The 17,912-nt window shown below is 46.2% G+C and overlaps 1 protein-coding gene across 7 annotated transcripts in view; it reads left to right on the plus strand.

Moving 5' to 3' along the window:
• Window positions 1-17,407, plus strand: part of LDAH (lipid droplet associated hydrolase) — a 202,121-nt gene extending 184,714 nt beyond the window's left edge. For all 7 annotated transcript variants that reach the window (XM_006131858.4, XM_006131859.4, XM_025189098.2 and 4 more), the window contains one exon: window positions 12,603-17,407. In XM_006131858.4, coding sequence (XP_006131920.1) covers window positions 12,603-12,794 — 192 coding nt within the window. In that variant the 3' untranslated portion in view covers window positions 12,795-17,407. The remainder of the gene's footprint in view (window positions 1-12,602) is intronic.
• Window positions 17,408-17,912: the final 505 nt, after the last annotated feature.

Consider the following 17,912-nt stretch of genomic DNA (forward strand, 5'->3'; position numbering starts at 1 on the left):
ACAAAAATTAATCCTTGGTTAAACTAGTCTTTTAAACTAGTGGCCACCCAAGGGCAAATTAAACCATTGACTCATTACTGTGGAGAGACCCTTCAGGGAGGAGAGCTGCTGCCTTATCCAATGAATGCAGGCAAGTGTCATAATAACAATAGTGAGCATTTCTGACCTGAGGATTTTTCAGCGACAGTATTGATAGTTACTTGATTGTAGTGGCACATGTGTTGCCAGTTTATATCCACTCAGAGCCAATCCTAAGGAATAAGGTTCCAAAGTTGTGCAGTGTTGTTCTATGTACCAAATCCATGAAAGAGAAAGGAAATTGTGTTTTATCCAATGGATATTTTTAATTATTTTGTGTTTGTTTGTTTGTTTTCAGTACTGATCTCTGACATAAAAGAGAATAGGGAAATTCCACTCTCAAGTTTATACTTTTTCGAACTATCATACATTCTAAAATAAATGTCAGTAGAGTCAACTAGAGGAAACCTTTACTGTTTTCTTAGAACTTCTTTAAAATGTAAACATCCTTTTGATACCAATCTTAGATTCTTCCACTGTTTACACAGCAGCTCCTATCATTGTGTGGTGTCTGGCCAAAGAGCTAGTAATACTGTATGCAGTCAACATTTAAGGAGTTAAGGTTAAAAATACTGATAATAAGAGTAAAACAGCTTACCAGAACACTGTAGTTACTACTGTATGAAACTCAAAAAAACACAAAGTTAAACTTAAACTTTAAAAAATGAAATGCACACTTAAAACCTTAACTCTGTCCATGTAAAGAAATTCTGAGAAAAACCAGACAGCTTTGTTCTCTTGCAACCAACAGATCCCTCTCATGAGGGATCACATAAGTTCAAATGCCTTACTCGCAGAATTGCCATCTTTCACAATTTTATCATGTCTTGAGATGTTTGAGGTTTTTTCTTAAAGCCCCAGCTGCTAAATCAGGTTCTTACCTTAGAGTCTTACTTTCATTTTTTTTTTAAATAAGTTTCTAGCTCTTATGCTTTCAACTAGAAAATGTGATTCTTGAATGCTCCAATTCCAGAAGGAAAATAATAAGAATCCCAAATTTATTGTTTTTCTTAAATCTCATGATTTTTAAAGCCAGTCTTGTAAATATTGGCACCAGACTCATGTTTTTTGAATGCTTAGGTTGGCAATAGTGTATACATAATAGTGAGTACTGAGTCAGGTCTTCTCTATAGCCACACATGGGCTGGAGAAAAAGATGTATTTTACAGATTCCCAATTACACATCTAGCATACTGAAGGGCAGCGTTCCCCACTCTTGATGAAGATTCCATGTGCCTCTAGCTACTCATGTTTCGTTAATTATACATCTACTTAATCTAAATGTAAAACCTGCCATAGCGACCACCTCTAAAGAAAGACCACCTGTCATGAGCGACTGCTTGCAGAGGCCATGGAATGTTTTCGCCCTATACAGGCAGTCCCCGGGTTACGTACAAGATAGGGACTGTAGGTTTGTTCTTAAGTTTAATCTGTATGTAAGTCGGAACTGGCATCCAGATTCAGCCGCTGCTGAAACTGATCAGTTTCAACAGCGGCTGAATCTGGACACCAGTTCTGACTTACATACAGATTCAACTTAAGAACCCCAGGCGTCCCCAAGTCAGCTGCTGCTGAAACTGATCAGCAGCTGATTCCAGGAAGCCCGGGGCAGAGCAACTCTGCCTCGGGCTTCCTGTAGTTAGCCGGTGGTCAGTTTCAGCAGCGGCTAACTTGGGGACGCCTGGGGCAGAGCAGCTGGGGTGCTGCTGGGTTGGTCCAGTAGCTCCAAGGAGCGGTGCTGCGGGACCAACTGGCAGCGCCTCACCTACTCTACCACAGGCCCCAGGCTTTGCTCCACGTCTCCCTGGTCTGCTGGGGGGGGGCACTAGCTGCATCCCCCCCCAGCAGACCAGGGAGACGCGGAGCAAAGCGGCGGAGGACCCGGGCCGGACCCATGGCCGCTTCCAGATCAGCTGGAAGCGCCGCGGGTCCGGCCCTGGGTCCTGCGCGGTTTGGCTCAGAGTCTCCCTGGTCTGCTGGCTCCCCCAGCAGACCAGGGAGACGGGGAGCAGCTTTTCTCGCCCCGGAGGAGGCGGGCGGAGGGACCAGGCGTCCCGCCGCTCCAGTCCTCCTGGGCGAGAAAATCCCCGTTCGTAACTGTGGATCCGACATAAGTCGGATCCGCATAACTCGGGGACTGCCTGTAATTTAAATGTGGAGAAACTGAAGAGTAATGACCAGTCATCTGCATCTAGCAACCACATTTCCTTGCTTCTTTTCATAAAAACAAACCTGTAGATGAAACCGATCTACCTTACATCTCTGTTGCTACTGCTGCTGCCGGAGGTGGTGTTGCTTCAGAGCTGGGTGCTTGGCTAGCAGCTGCTGCACCACCCACATCTGACCAGGCAGAGCAGAGAGCAGCAGTTGCTGATGGAGTGCCCACTTCTGACAACAATACCATTGCTAGCATCAGGGACGTTACATTTAGATAAATTGGCTAATCGAATAGTCATTTAAATTTGCATCGACTATTCGATTAGTTGATAAGGGCATCTCCACCTCTGAAGTGTGTCAACAGGCCCAACACTTCAAGCAGTCCCTCACTGGCCCCATGCTCCTCACAGCATTTCAAAGTGGCAGCACCGCATGGAGCCTGGGGTCAGCTGGGGACTCCCCAGCTGTCCCCGGGCTGCACGGGGCATTTCAAAGTGGAAGTGCTGTGTGGAATCCAGGATCTGGCCCTGGGCTCCATATGGCATTGCCGCTTTGAAGCACCTCCTCCTTTCCCCCTCTTTACTGCCTCTTTTTAATAGAGAAAGATGTGACGACTATCTGATAAGCATTTGCTCTTGCACGTCTCAAAATAAAAAAGGAGACATATAAAAAATGGAAACTAGGACAACTAACAAAGGATGAATATAGGCAAGCAACACGGGAATGCAGGGGCAAGATTAGAAAGGCAAAGGCACAAAATGAGATCAAACTAGCTACAGGCATAAAGGGAAACAAGAAGACTTTTTATAAATACATTAAAAGCAAGAGGAAGACCAAGGACAGGGTAGGCCCACTGCTTAGTGAGGAGGGAGAAGCAGTAACAGGAAACTTGGAAATGGCGGAGATGCTCAATGACTTCTTTGTTTCGGTCTTCACTGAGAAGTCTGCAGGTGTGCCTAACGTAGTGAATACAAGCAGAGAGAGGGTAGGTTTAGAAGATAGGATTCACAAAGAACAAGTTAAAAGTCACTTAGGAAAGTTAGATGTCAGCAAGTCACCAGGTCCTGATGAAATGCATCCCAGGATACTCAAGGAGCTGATAGAGGAGGTATCTGAGCCTTTAGCTATGATCTTTGAAAAATCATGGCAGACAGGGGAGATTCCAGAAGACTGGAAAAGGGCAAATATTGTGCCCATCTATAAAAAGGGGAATAAGAACAACCCAGGAAACTACAGACCGGTCAGTTTAACGTCTGTCCCAGGGAAGATAATGGAGCAGGTAATTAAGGAAATCCTATGCAAACACTTGGAAGGTAATAAAGTGATAGGGAATAGCCAGCATGGGTTTGTGAAGAACAAGTCATGCCAAACTAATCTGATAGCTTTCTTTGATAAGATAACGAGCCTTGTGGATAAGGGAGAAGCGGTGGATGTCATATACCTAGACTTTAGTAAGGCATTTGATACGGTCTCGCATGATATTCTTATTGATAAACTAGGCAAATATAACTTAGATAGGGCCACGATAAGGTGGGTGCATAATTGGCTGGATAACCGTAGTCAGAGAGTTGTTGTTAATGGTTCTAAATCCTGCTGGAAAGGGATAACAAGTGGAGTTCCGCAAGGGTCTGTTTTGGGACCCGTACTGTTCAATATCTTCATCAATGATGTAGATATTGGGATAGAGAGTACGCTTATTAAGTTTGCGGATGATACCAAACTGGGTGGGGTTGCGACTTCTTTGGAGGATAGGGACATAATTCAAAATGACCTTAGCAAGTTAGAGAAATGGTCAGAGGTAAACAGGATGAGGTTTAATAAAGAGAAATGCAAAGTGCTCCACTTAGGAAGGAACAATCAGTTCCATACATACAAGATGGGAAGCGACTGTCTAGAAAGGAGCATGGCAGAAAGGGATCTAGGGGTCATAGTGGACCACAAGTTGAATATGAGTCAACAGTGTGATGCTGTTGCCAAAAAAGCAAATATGATCATAGGTTGTATCAACAGGTGTGTTGTAAGCAAAACTCGTGAAGTCATTCTGCCGCTCTACTCTGCACTAGTTAGGCCTCAGCTGGAGTACTGTGTCCAGTTCTGGGCGCCACATTTCAAGAAAGATGTGGAGAAATTGGAAAGGGTACAGAGAAGAGTGACAAGAATGATTAAAGGTCTATAGAACATGACCTATGAAGCCAGGCTTCATGAACTGGGCTTGTTTAGTTTGGAAAAAAGAAGATTAAGGGGGGACATGATAGCGGTTTTCAAATATCTAAAAGGGTGTCACAAGGAGGAAGGAGAAAATTTGTTCCTCTTGGTTTCTGAGGACAGGACAAGGAGTAATGGGCTTAAAGTGCAGCAAGGGAGGTTTAGATTGGACATTAGGAAAAAATTCCTGTCAGGGTGGTCAAATATTGGAATAAATTGCCAAGGGAGGTGGTGGAATCTCCCTCTCTGGAGATATTTAAGAACAGGTTAGATAGACATCTGTCAGGGATGGTGTAGGTGGAGCTTGGTCCTGCCTTGAGGGCGGGGGGCTGGACTCGATGACCTCTTGAGGTCCCTTCCAGTCCTATTATTCTATGATTCTATGATTGCAGTGGTCCCCAACCTTTTGGGGCTGCCGGGCGCCTTGGGGCAGGGCTGCGCATGCGCCACATGCCCGGGGCGCAACAATGGCTTGGGCCGGCCCTGGTCCCTCGGCGGGTGCACATAAATGCCCCAGCGGGCACCATGGCGCCCGTGGGCACCACATTGGGGACCACTGGCTTATTGGATCGTTGACTAGTCATTCACATCCTTAGCCAGCAGCAGCACAAAAGTAAGAGTGGATTGGCATGGTTTGGTTTTGCAACCTTAGCTTATCCACTGCCATTAACACTGGCACTGGATGCAGAGCTGGGTGCCAAGCCATCAGCCACTGCTCCTCAGCTGTCCAGCTCAAAAGGCAGTGCAGAGGTGAAGGTAGCAATACGATGAATCCCCTACAGTATCTTTGCAACCACCTTTTGGGTCAGCATCCCTTTTGGAGCCCAGTTTGAGAAATGCTGTATACTTTTGTATACTGTACTGCTATATTAATAAACCCACCAAGAGATTTTAAATACAGTACTGTAGTGTATACTGTATGCCATGTTCATTTAAAAGGTGAATACAATGAAACATGGGTGACAATAATAATCTTTCTGTACTTCTTAAAAGTGCCCATTTTATAGCAAACCTTGATGAGAGACCATCTCTTACAAGTGACCACTTTTGCTAACTCCCATGAGAAGTCACTCTTGGCAAGTTTAATGTATGCAGCCCGGAAGTAAATAACATCTTTTCAGTAAAGCACTAGCTACAGTGAAGAACATTCATTCTCATCAATTGAATTGTACACAGAAACAGAGTAGCCCTAGGCTCAATAAACAAATGAATTGGGAAAAGGAATAGTGGCCATGAAGTGGCAAACAATCTTAAAAGGAAGGAGGGCATGTCTGAATTGTGAAGAAAACTGTTGGCATTTAAATAAGGTCTGAATGAGTTGGAATTAATGGCACAATTTATTTACACTTTCAATTTACACAATTTATTTACACAATGTAGTGTGTAAGGGAGAAGTTTTATTGTTTTATCCTTTACCGAGAGAATTTCAGAAATATAAAAAAAACGGATACCAAAGTCCCACTGACTTTTGTTGATACCTTAATTCCACGTGTCTTTGAATATCTTCCTACCATTTCCTACCCCCAAATTGTGACCCAATTTTTAGATTGCATGGCATAATCCATTCAACATTCAGCCCTATGATTCTGTGATTCTATAACACTTGGATTTGGGTAGCAAAACTGATTATCAGAAAACAAATTTGGATTCTAACAAAGTTCAGGAATTTCTAACTAGAATAATATAAAGTTTTATTTATATTGAAGTCATATGGTTGGTAATCCCATCTATTATTAATATTAACTAATAGTGCCTACTGTGAAATTGTTTTCAGTTGCTTAATTGTGTTTATGTTAAACACACGCACGAACACCTGGATGTGTAACTGGTATTAGTAATGTGTCCACTTAACTTCATTTACAAGTTTAATTCTTATGTGAAAGGAATGAACAGAGACATCGGCTGGCTCGCACACTACCTTCCACATCCTAATGATTTAACTAACCAACCGACCAATGGACGTGCTAATTGTTCTTATCAGCCTCTTGTAACTACTTGAACAATCTACCTATTGTCTCCTTCTTTTTTTTCCTCCTTCCCTTATTTATTCTTGGATCTGGACTTCTAATACTCCAGTCATCTGAAGAAGTGGGTTGTGCCCACGAAAGCACAACCATCTACATGTTTTGTTAGTCTTTAAGGTGCTACTAGACTATTCGTTGTTTTTTAAGTTTTTCCTGTTAGGGTATGTCTACACTACAGCATTATTTCAAAATATCTAATTTCGAAATAGTTAGTTCAAAATATCTTATTTCGAAATAACATGTCTACACACAAAATGCATTTCGAAATAGCATTTTTCTATTTCGAAATAGTGCGTCCACACTGATTGGATGCTGAATCGCATTTAAGGCCAGCCGGAACTGGTTCCGGGAGGGCATCAGGTCAGGGGTTACTTTGTGTGGCTGCTGCCTGAGGCTATCTAAGGCTTGTGCTTAAAGGGACTCCCCTGGACAGCCGGTTCCCAGGTTTCCCTGCTTGCTTGCCTACCTCACAGAGAGACAGCAAAGCATTTTTTTCTCTGCGTGCTCTGGTTGCCCTCACTCAGGACACCACAGCACTCTGCAACTTGGAGCCAGAGCTGCCCCTGGGCACTCTCGTGCTTCTCATGGACGTGTTGCTGCAAGCCTCTCTGCACTTTCTGCAGGCTGCCTTGCAGCATCTGCTGCAGCCCAACCTCCAGGCCATCATCCAGACCCTCCTGGTGTATGTGGAGGAGCAGCTGCAGCTCCTGGACGCCAGCGTGCCCCGCTGCATCTGGTCTCTGGACACCAGCACCGACTGGTGGGACCACATTGTCCTGGAGCACTGGGGAGACCAACAGTGGACCCAGAACTTCAGGATGAAGAAGGATACCTTCCTGGAGCTCTGCGAGTGGCTCGCCCCTGTTCTGCTGCAACAGGACACACACATGGGGCCTGCCATTCCCCTCCAGAAGTGTGTGGCCATCGCCTTATGGAAGCTCTGCATGCTGGATAGCTACCAATCTGTGGGGAACCAGTTCGGCGTGGGGAGATCCACGGTCGGAGCGGTGCTCATGCAGGTATGGCAATCTCCGGCCAGTGTGCTAGGAGGGAGGGTGCAAGGAGGGAAAAGGGGGGGAAGGGTTAAAGTCCCCTCCCCGGGGAGGTTTGTTCTGTCCCGCCCACACTACGGACTGCCCGTAGTGGCCAGGATTGCAGGGGGAGTTGCTCTTGAGGAGTGGGGGTGCAGGGCAGTGGCGGGGAGGGAGCACTCTCAGCCACCCTGGCACCCCAGTGACTCTCACTTTTGTGTGTCCCTGTGCAGGTGGTCAAGACCATCAACAGAGTGCTGCTCCACAGAGTCATCCGCCTCACTGATGTGGACGCAGTCATCAAGGGGTTTGGCTCTCTGGGCTTCCCCAACTGTGGGGGGGCAATCGACAGGACACTTATCCCGTGCCCCAGAACACCAGTCCTCCCTCTACATCAACCGGAAGGGATACTTTTCAGTCATCCTGCAGGCTGTGTCTGACCACCGGGGCCACTTCGTGGACATCAATGTGAGCTGGTCCAACAGAGCACATGACGCGTGGGTTTACCGCAACTCCTCCGTGTGCCAGAGGCTGCATGCCGAGACTTTCTTCCCCAACCACCACATCAGGGTTGGGGAAGTGGACATGCCTTTGTGCCTGGTGGGGAATGAAGCCTATCCCCTACAACCCTGGCTCATGAAGCCATGCACGGGACACCTCAACCCCTCCCAACAGGCATTTAATGCCAGGCTCAGCAGGGCCTGCATTGTGGTCAACGGTGCCCTAGGCCGGCTGAAGGCCTGTTTTAGATGCCTCCTCACCTGCCTGGACCTCTCAGAGCGGAATGTTCCGCATGTGGTGGCAGCATGCTGTGTGCTGCATTTGTGCGAGAGGAAGGGGGAGGCTTTCCTGCCATGCTGGATGGCAGAGGCCGACCACTTGGCCGGCATGTGCACGCAGCCCCGCATGGCTGCCAGCCGGGAGGCCTATCAGGGGGCTGTCCATATCCGGGAGGCCCTCCAGGAGAGCTTCCACCCGGAGGAGGACTAACAGTCTGCCTGGTGAGCCCCAATGAGGTCTTGTGCCTCATTCCATCCTCACGTCCTTCCACTTACCCCTCCCTAACCCTTCTTCCTGATGTACAATAAAGACACGTGTTCAAGAAAACAAACTGTCTTTATTGAACAAAACTGGGGTGGGCAGGAATGAAACTCAGGTGAGACTGGGGAAAGAAGGCGGGAGAGGGGAGGGAAGAAGGTGGGGGAGGGAAGAAGGTGGGAGAGGGGAGGGGTAAACCTGGGAGAAGGGAGCTGGGAGAGGGAGGCAAGGGGAGGAAGGGGGAGGAGAAGCTCAGGGTCTTGCCGGCCCACCTGTCTCCCAGCACTGCGGGTGCGGGGGCCTCAGGGTCCCCAGAGGGGATGGAGGGTGTGGAGGAAGAAGTGGGATGGGGACAAGGAGTGGAAGGAGGAGCGGTAGCTGGGGAGGCAGCAGGGGCTGGAGCAGCAGGAGGCAGCAATCTCTTCACAGGGGTCTGCAGGTGGTTGCAGATGGCACAGCCCTGGGCAAGCAGCTCCTACCGGAGCTGCATGTCTTAATGCACCCAGTGGTCAAGGGTGTGGTGCAGACCTTGCAGTATCCCCAGGTGCAGGTCAGCCTGCAGAGTGCCCGGGTGTGGGAGGATGTCCCGGGCGGCGTGGTGCGATCTGCACTCGCAGCTGGTGCGGCTGTGGACAAACAAGAGAAGTGGTCAGTTATCCCTGGGGACACAGTGGGTGAAGCCTAGCCCCCCTCTGCAAGGCAAGGACTACAGGTCTCCGCACCATCAGAGCCAATGTGCTAGCACAGAGGCCATGTTCGGGATGTCTTGCTATCCCCCGGAGTGGGAACTGGCCCTGGAGTACACTCATGCCCCTGTGCTATATGAGGTGTGGGTCTGTGTATGCAGGGGAGGGGGAGGGAGGAGATGTCCCCTGCTTCTGTGTAGAGGGGGCTTGTGGAGGGAGGGCGTCCTGCTGTGTCCTACCCCGGGGTCAGGAGCATGTCATATGCCTTCATACACACATGCGTGTGGCTAACAGGTCGAGGCCCCTGTGTGGCAGCCAGCTGGGACCATGTGCCCAGAGGTGGCATGACACATGCACAGGTTGCTGCGTGATCCATGGCCAGCAAGGCCTACGCGCGCAGTCCCTGGTCTCCCTCCCCTCCCGCCCCCGCATAAGGGGACAGTGATGGCACTCACGTGTTGTTGCCTCCCCGGCCTCGGACGACACAGGCGTCAGGGTCGATGGGACGGCTCGGGGGTCCTCGCTGTGCAGCACGCTCCCTCCGGGCTCCTGCAGCTCCTGGCCCTCCTCCTCCTCTGTGCCCTGATCAGGGCCCTGTTCCACAGGGTCAATGACCACCTGGGAGACACAGACTGTCACCCCATCCCCACCCCAGATGCAGTCCAGGGCATCAAAATAGGGGCAGGTGTCTGGGTCTGCCCTTGTTTGGGAGCTGTCCCCTGTGGCCCTGGCATATGCCTACCGCAGCTCCTTAATTTTCATCCAAACCTGCTCCTAGGTTCGGATGTGGCCTTTGGTGGCCAGGCTGGCAACTATCTGCATGTAGATGGTCACATTCCCCCAAACCTCATCATGGATGTTGGAGGCATCCCTCCAAACCTCAGTGAGGTCCCTGATCTCCGCACTGGACCAGGAAGGCGCTTGCCTTTTCCGTCCCCTAGCAGGCTCCTGGGGGCTGGCTGGCAGTGGATTGCTGGCTCGTGTTGGGGCCACTGGGTCAGGGGCAGCGAGTGCTGGCTCTGGGCTGGCAGGCCTGGAGCTGGCACAGACACTGTGGCCAGACTCTACCCCTTTAAGGGCTCCAGGGACGGGGAGAGGAGAGGAGTTTTCCTGATTGGGGCCAGAGTGGCCAGCAGGGCACCCTAGAAAGGGCAGGAGGCCCCCCCATTACAAAATAGCCCCTATTCCACGTCTACACAGCACTTATTTTGAAATAGCAATTTCTAAATAGGCGCTATTCCTTGTGGAATGAAGTATACCAAGTTCGAAATAAGCCCTCCCCTTTTTCAATTTAATTTTGAAATAGCAGTTGACTTGTGTAGATGCTAGTAAAGTTATTTTGAAATAACGGCTGTTATTTCGAAATAACTTTGCTGTGTAGACATACCCTTACGACTAACTCAGCTATCTCTCTGAAGTTCTGATACAGCTAGTAGTCCACTGTTTCCAAAATTTGGGTTGGTGAATTTCAATGACAGGAAAAGACATGAGACAAAACCTTACATATTTTGTGAAATGCCACCCGTACTCAAATTTTGGCCCCTTGCCCACCTCTGCACTGCTATACAATGAGGTGATTTTTTTCCATTTCAGATTATTACAGAATGGTTTAAAATTGAACCAGTGATTTAGAACAGTTCTGTTTGTCTTCTGGTTTGTTTGTGTTGCTCAGTTATGTGCTGAAGCTCAGAAATGAAACATGCAACAAATATCATTAATATAACTGAACCAAGCTGTACATGTGACCCAGTGAGAAATCAACATATTTTTCGTACTTGCATTCAAACATTTTGTACAACGCACGGAGCAGCTCGTGCTGCTTTAAACAACTAACTGCTAATTGCTATGGATGCTGTGGATCGAGAGGGAAGCGTCACGCACTGCCCCGGCCCCCTAGCAAAACCCCTCAGCTCCCTTTGGGCAGTTTACGGCCAATAGGAGCTGAGAAATTTTGCTGGAGGCAGTGGCAGTGCTAAGCATCCTCACTCCCTCACTCCCATCTCCCTGTGCTGGAGCAGAGCCACGTGGAGCAGCCAGCCCAGCAGACAGGCATGGAGCCTGTCTCAGGTTTCTGCAGGGCTGCTGGCTGGGAGCCACCTAGGTAAGTGACTCCCAGCCAGAACCTGCCTCTGACACCCCAGAACTCTCTCCCCCCAACTTCCTGCCCCAGGTCACTCCCCAAACCCTCTGCACACCTTTTCCCCTTCTCCCAGGTCACAACTCCCTCCCAGACCTTGTATCTCCTCATATACCCCTCCCCCAGTCCAGAATCCTCTCCTGCAACCACACCCCCTCCTGGACCTGCACCCTAAGCCCCTTCCCCAGATCACAACCCTCTCCTGCACCCCAGTCCTTTATCCCAAGCTCCCTTCTACACCCCACCCACTGACCCAGACCCCATAGAAGTGCGGTCCTTGACCACTTGGCAAAATCTTTGAGTGCCCCCGATTAAAAATTATTGCCCACCCATGTGTAAGACAAAATTTTATCCATTATAACCTGCTATAAAAGCTGGTTATGAAAATTAGAAACAATGCTGGAAGGTTTGTGAAATGGTTTCTAAGAAAGATTTTTTTTTTTTTTTTTTTACTTTTCTAATAGCTTGGAATATGGTCCATTGATTACAGCATTAACTTAGGACTTGGGGAAATCCTGACTTCAGATTTCTGGTCTGCCAGAGACATTCTGTAGACATTGGACAAGTCATTAATCATCTCAGTCTTGGTTTCCCAAATGCAAATGGGGATAATACCTCACAGGGGTAAAGTGAAGATAAACACATTAAAGATTGTGAGATGCTCACACTGCTCAGATATCATGTTATTAAGTATGGGATAAGTAGATAAAATACAGCATGTTTTGCACCAATTACAAGGTCCAGTTCCCACCTGATGATGACGATGACATACTAGTTAAAAGCAAAAACTTCTACCATTTTACACAAAACCCTTGAATCATGTTAGAATGATGCTCACAAGTCAACAACTATGACAAATGAGGAGTACCAGTTTATTCGAGGGAAGGGTTTTAAATTGGACCACCACGTCTACATGCGGCAAGTTAAATCGGACGACCAGCATTTTAAATTGGTGACCGGCCGCGAATATGATAATCAAGCATGGGATAATTAAATCCCACACTTGATTTGCAACTTTGGTATGCTTCCTTTGCCTCCCTAGTTTGAACTAGGGGGCAAGTGTAGACATACCCCAAGTGATTTCAAAGCACGGTAAGTATCAATATCCCTAGTTTGTCATATGGGAAAACTGGGGTATGGCAAGGCAAAATGGTTTTATCGTGATCAGTAGCAGCAATAATGGAACATGCCGTTTCCCCTTATTTCCCTTTTCAAATGAACATTTTCTCTCTGCTTTGATTTCTAGCTGATTTTCTATTATGGAGCTGCAGACAATTGGTGCCCCCAACAGTATTTTGAGGAGATCAAGATGGATTTTCCAGATGGGGACATTCGGCTCTGTGAGAAGGGAATCCGCCATGCGTTTGTCCTGGATGCCAGCAGGGAGATGGCTGCCATGATTACAGGCTGGTTACAAGACATTCTGACCAGATTATAAACACTCAGTGACGAGGGGGGGAAATTATCCTTTTGTGAATGTGTAATTCACTGTCAGAGTCTGACCCTAATCTTTCTGCGCAGGATAGATTTATGGCTTGTTTTCTACTGCGTCGTCTTACAGAAGGATAAAGTGCACCGACTAGCCTAAAGTGTAGCTTCATCCGCACAATGATATTGGATCACCATGCAGACTCTACTAGGTATTTCAGGGATTCTATCAAATATAAAATCAGCTGATAGCACTGTCCAAAAAATTGGTATTAGAACCACCAGGACATATTTCTGGACATATGGCTGATAAGTGCTAGAAGTTCAAAAAGAGAGCAAGGAAAGGAAAGACGCAAAGTCAGACGCGTCTATGTGGAATGTCTTAAGTTAAACAGCTAAATCCATATTAATCCACTTTCATAAGTGGCATGGTTCTCAGTGGTACTGCATATGTTCAGTGCCTTTACAAAAATCAAGCCACTTTTGTCATGTTCCTAAATACAAATGGTAGGTCCCTAATTCTAGTGGAGGTACAACTTTAAAACTCTTGACCTAAATGCACAAGTTGATGAATTCCCAATAAGAAAATGGCCAGCATTTCTGTCACAACTGGATGTGCAGACAAAACTTATAGGCCCAGATCCTCAGATGTGTAAATAAGAATAGCTCCATCAAAGTTTGCACCAGACAAGTGAACTGAAGAAAAGTGTCCTAGCAATGAGACTGTGAAATACAGGACACTCTTGCAATTCACAGAATTGCTATTTGCGGTTTTGTGTATTCGCTCTTGTTCAAGCCATGGCGGTTGAGGGGCAGCAGGAACTAGGAGCTGCAGAGAACTCACCCTGACTCCCAGCCTCTGCAGTGAGTTCCTTGCAGCTGCCAGAACTGCAATGAATTCATCAACTTGAGTTGCTTGGGGCTGCCAGAAGCTGTGATGAGTTCCCTGCAGCTCCCAACCCCCATGGTCTGTTCTCCATGGCTCCCAGGCCCGGGGTGAGTGCAGGAGCCATGGGGAGCTCACCGCGGGGGCTGGGAGTCATGGCTCCCAGTGGTCATTTCGTCATTTACAGTGGTGCTAGGAACACATCCACATGAATGGTGAGAGTTTCCTGTAGTCTCTCAAAGAAAAAGATAAAAATCTGAGTCCCCAGAGACATTTACAAATAGAAAAAGCACTTGATAATAAAAGAAACAATCCTTCCCGAGCAGGGAGACAGTTGACCTAGTACAGGCCTGCACAACTCGGAAAGCGACGAGGGCCGTATTGCTCCAAAGAAAACAGTTATGCGCAAGTAGGGATGCTCTCCCAAAAAATACCAAACATACGGCTAAAAATTTTTGCTGAGCCAAAAAAAAAATACACTTCTGCATGTCTCCACTTGGCCCCCCTGGCATTTGTCTCTCCTTTACCCTGCCCCTTGGTGTCCTCCCCTTTCTCCTGACCTGCCCCCCTCCCCTCAGCACAAGCCTCTTCCCCTCCTCTACCTGACTTCTGCCTTTTTGAATCTGGCAGTTGCTGGCTGTGACATCATGAGAATCGCCGCACTTCTCCTTTCTCAGTGGCACTTTGCTCCTCTGCCCGGCTGGTGGATCGGATGGGGCCGCACTGCCCGTAGTTGTCACAGGCCGCACAGTGAGCCCCTGTGGGCCGCATGCGGCCCTCGGACCATGTTGTGCAGGCCTGACCTAGTATGTCTTATTCATTTCTAACTTGTATGATCCACTAAGAATTTAAATAAGGCATTAGAAGAGATGATGACGAAAGCCTGTCGATGCAGGAGGTCAGACTGGATAACCCAAGAATACTCTTCTTGCTATTCTTTTATATGATTACACACACAGAGAGAGAGAGTCATTTCTGGTAAGTTCCTCTGTTACTTTCAGACAATTAAAAGCAAACTAGCAGAATCCAATTTCTAGGTTTTTGTGAACTTGTCTTCAGAATTCCAGGGCTGTATAACAGCTGGTAGGATTAAATGACCTCTTGCACCATTTGCTGGCTTGGTTGTTGAAACTAACCAGTTAATTTATGGATGATGTTTGTGTCTAACAAAACAGAAAGATGCTGCTTAATGTTGAAATGTTAGACAATCAGTAATGGCAAAAGCTGAATGTGTTTGAGGCAATTGTCCCATCAAACTTTTCTGTGAAACTAACTTGCTCATGGTTATGACACACTCATAGAAGCTGCCTTCCCTCAACAGGGCCATAGTGGCAATAGACTATATTTTGTTGCCTTACGGTACTGTGTCCGTTTTTGAAATCTACAGTTATATGTCTGGTCAAACAGGCCCCAGGTTCTGATGTGCAGTCATTCTGGATGTACTTTTCGCTGCAGCTTCTGAACCTATGTGCTGTCATAGATACTCCATGTGGCAGAGTGAAGCCTACGTGTGTACATTAGCAACAAATGTCAGCATTGAGTTCAATAGATTCTTCTGTAATTTTGTGTTGATACGATTGAATTAAATGTTTGTTCCTTGCTGTATAATGAGTATATGGAATCAGGTTGTAAACATTCAGCTGATTTTAAGTGGCCCTTCCAGAGACAGAAAATCTTACAACTAGCAACCACTGAAGCCTGAAAACAGAAAACCTATGGTGTATGCTTGTCCACAGTGCATTATTCATGGATAGCAGATGAGGAGCTGACTTCACAGGACACAAACCTTGTGTATTCTCTTTGTATTGTTGTTCTCTTGTGCCCTGTTAAATGATGATCCCACAGTAAATCCCACTGATTGCACTGAGACCTATCATGAAGGCAGAGTTGGTCAGTAATAGCTAGATCTGCTGCTGAATAATCCCTTATGACTTTATTAAATCTGTTTGCTCTAAGGCTAATGAGAATTTTATGAATGAATCAAGTCCTTCCTCCTGGGAGCTGATTCCGCATGGCTGAAGTCTGGAAATATGCTACTCTGCCTGGCGCTAACATGAAAGTGCCTCGTTTTCAGATGTACTGCTGCCCCCTACCCTCTGCACCTCTTTTTGAAGCCAATTGGAACTCATCAGAACATCTGAAAATCAATCTCTGTGTATTGTGCTGATTGATCTGATCGGCAGTATGAGAAACATTATTCTTTTCACACTGAGAACAGCAGACTTTTCACCAGGAAAATCCAGCTTCTCTGGTGCTAAGGGGTTAATCAAGATGTAAGGCACAGAGCTGCAAAAGAGAGCGAAAGTGTCAGTTTACTGTAAGAATACCCTAATAAATACCATAAGAATGCCCTAATAAATCTTTTAGTCTCTAAAGTGCCTCAGGACTCTTCATTGTTTTTGTAAGAATACAATAAAACCTTGCTAATTTGCAGTAATGACTGGCAACTAATTGAAAATGAATTAATTTTATTAATTAGGCCCTGATCCAATCAAATGTTAAAGCTCATGTTTAATTTATGAATAATCCCATGAACATACACAGAATTTCAGCTGATGCTTAGTGCTTTGCTGAATGGGGATGAGATGCTAAATATCTGAAGGTATATGTATGTTAAGTGGTTTGCTCATTTGGGACCTTTAGGAGATAGTGACCAAACAGTAAGAAAAGTAAAACAATTACACGACAATTACAAAGGACTTGCTTGTAATTTGACATCAATTATTTTGTTTTAATTATCCTACTTTATAACGTAGTGACTGCAGAATTTTCACAAACTACTACTTGATATGGGAGCCATAGTCCCTTTTTCAAAAGTGACTTTGGAGTCTACATCTCAGTGAAAGTCAATAGATTTAAGCTCCTGAACCACCTAGCCTATTATTTTTTTGCTTCCAACACTTCCTCTTGGTATGAGTCATAGAGTACATGGTTTGGTGAGGTTCCCTAGTATTGAAGAAGTGTGCCAGATATGCAAAGTTCAGCAGTTATGGTAGGGATTTTGCACTGGGACATGCAGCTAAGCAGAGAGGACAGTGAAAGAAGACACACTGCAGAATCTGCCCTCTACGATTGTTTACATTTACCTAATGAATTTTTCAGAGAATCAGTTCATATTTGCATTGTTTCCCCCACACTCGTGCCCAAAGCCTGCGAACAAACTCTCTGAACAAGAGGCAAAGTTTGATTGTAAGTAAAGTTGCTCAAAACATTATCGTGTAAACCTGCTGGACCCAGGAAATTGTATTGTTAGCCTCAGCCTCACAGGTCACACTCAGGCTCACAATAACAGTGAGGTTCTGAGTCTCTTTGCTCACAGTAAAACTTGCTTTTTCTTGGCATCTAGATAAAATAAGACTCAAAGGAGAGTTTGTGAATGACCAGGCACAGTTAAACCAGCATAAATGGCTGGAACAACTTTAGTAAAAATAAAAACTGTAGTGGCAGTAAATACAGCCCAATTGCCAGAAGTGATTGTTGCTCAAGGCATCATCAAGCTGAAGTTATGAAAGAGGACAATGCTTGCACAAAAATGGGACAGAGAAGGAAAAAGTCACTACCTTCGTCTTGAGAGAGTCTTAATTAGAGATCATTTTCAAGTCTTCAAGCTGATGCTAAGTGAACCAGATTTTTCCATTTCGTATATTGCACAAAAGTACTTGCAAGAAAATAATTGTGCTGTGGTTTCCTACCAATTTGCAAAGGCTAATAAATATGGCATGTTGTTTAAAACATGACTCATTTTTCAATGTGTAGTTTGTTGTTCAGGTCCTTGCTGAAAGGTTCTCGATTATCCTATGTGAAGAAACTCAGAATGTAAATGACAGCTGGGGAACGCGCCTTATTTTTCCTATTCACTAAATCTCGACCTAATGTCCCCAGCCTCTCAAATACACTACACTAAACCCAATCTTCACAAAAATCCTTAGGTATGCAGGCCACACGGAATGGAGTTTGGCAGGAGGAGAGGAAATAGAGGCATTCCCAATGCCCCTGCTCAGTTTCTCGTTTTTATTAAAGGGGGGAACCTTTAAAAATTGCCAACAATGCTGTTGTGCCAGATACATTTGTTATTAAGAGGAATAATGTTCACAGTTTGGGCTTTCTTATATAAATGTTTACTTCCATCTATTGTTCCTTCAGTAGGGGGTCACTTTTCACTGGCAAAACAAGTGAGTTTACACAGAAGAGATCAGACAAGTGTGAAGTGAGAGGGATATCAAATGCAGATTATGGGTTGAT

Source organism: Pelodiscus sinensis, chromosome 3, assembly GCF_049634645.1.
Source record: "Pelodiscus sinensis isolate JC-2024 chromosome 3, ASM4963464v1, whole genome shotgun sequence".
NCBI classification, from domain to species: Eukaryota; Metazoa; Chordata; order Testudines; family Trionychidae; genus Pelodiscus; species Pelodiscus sinensis.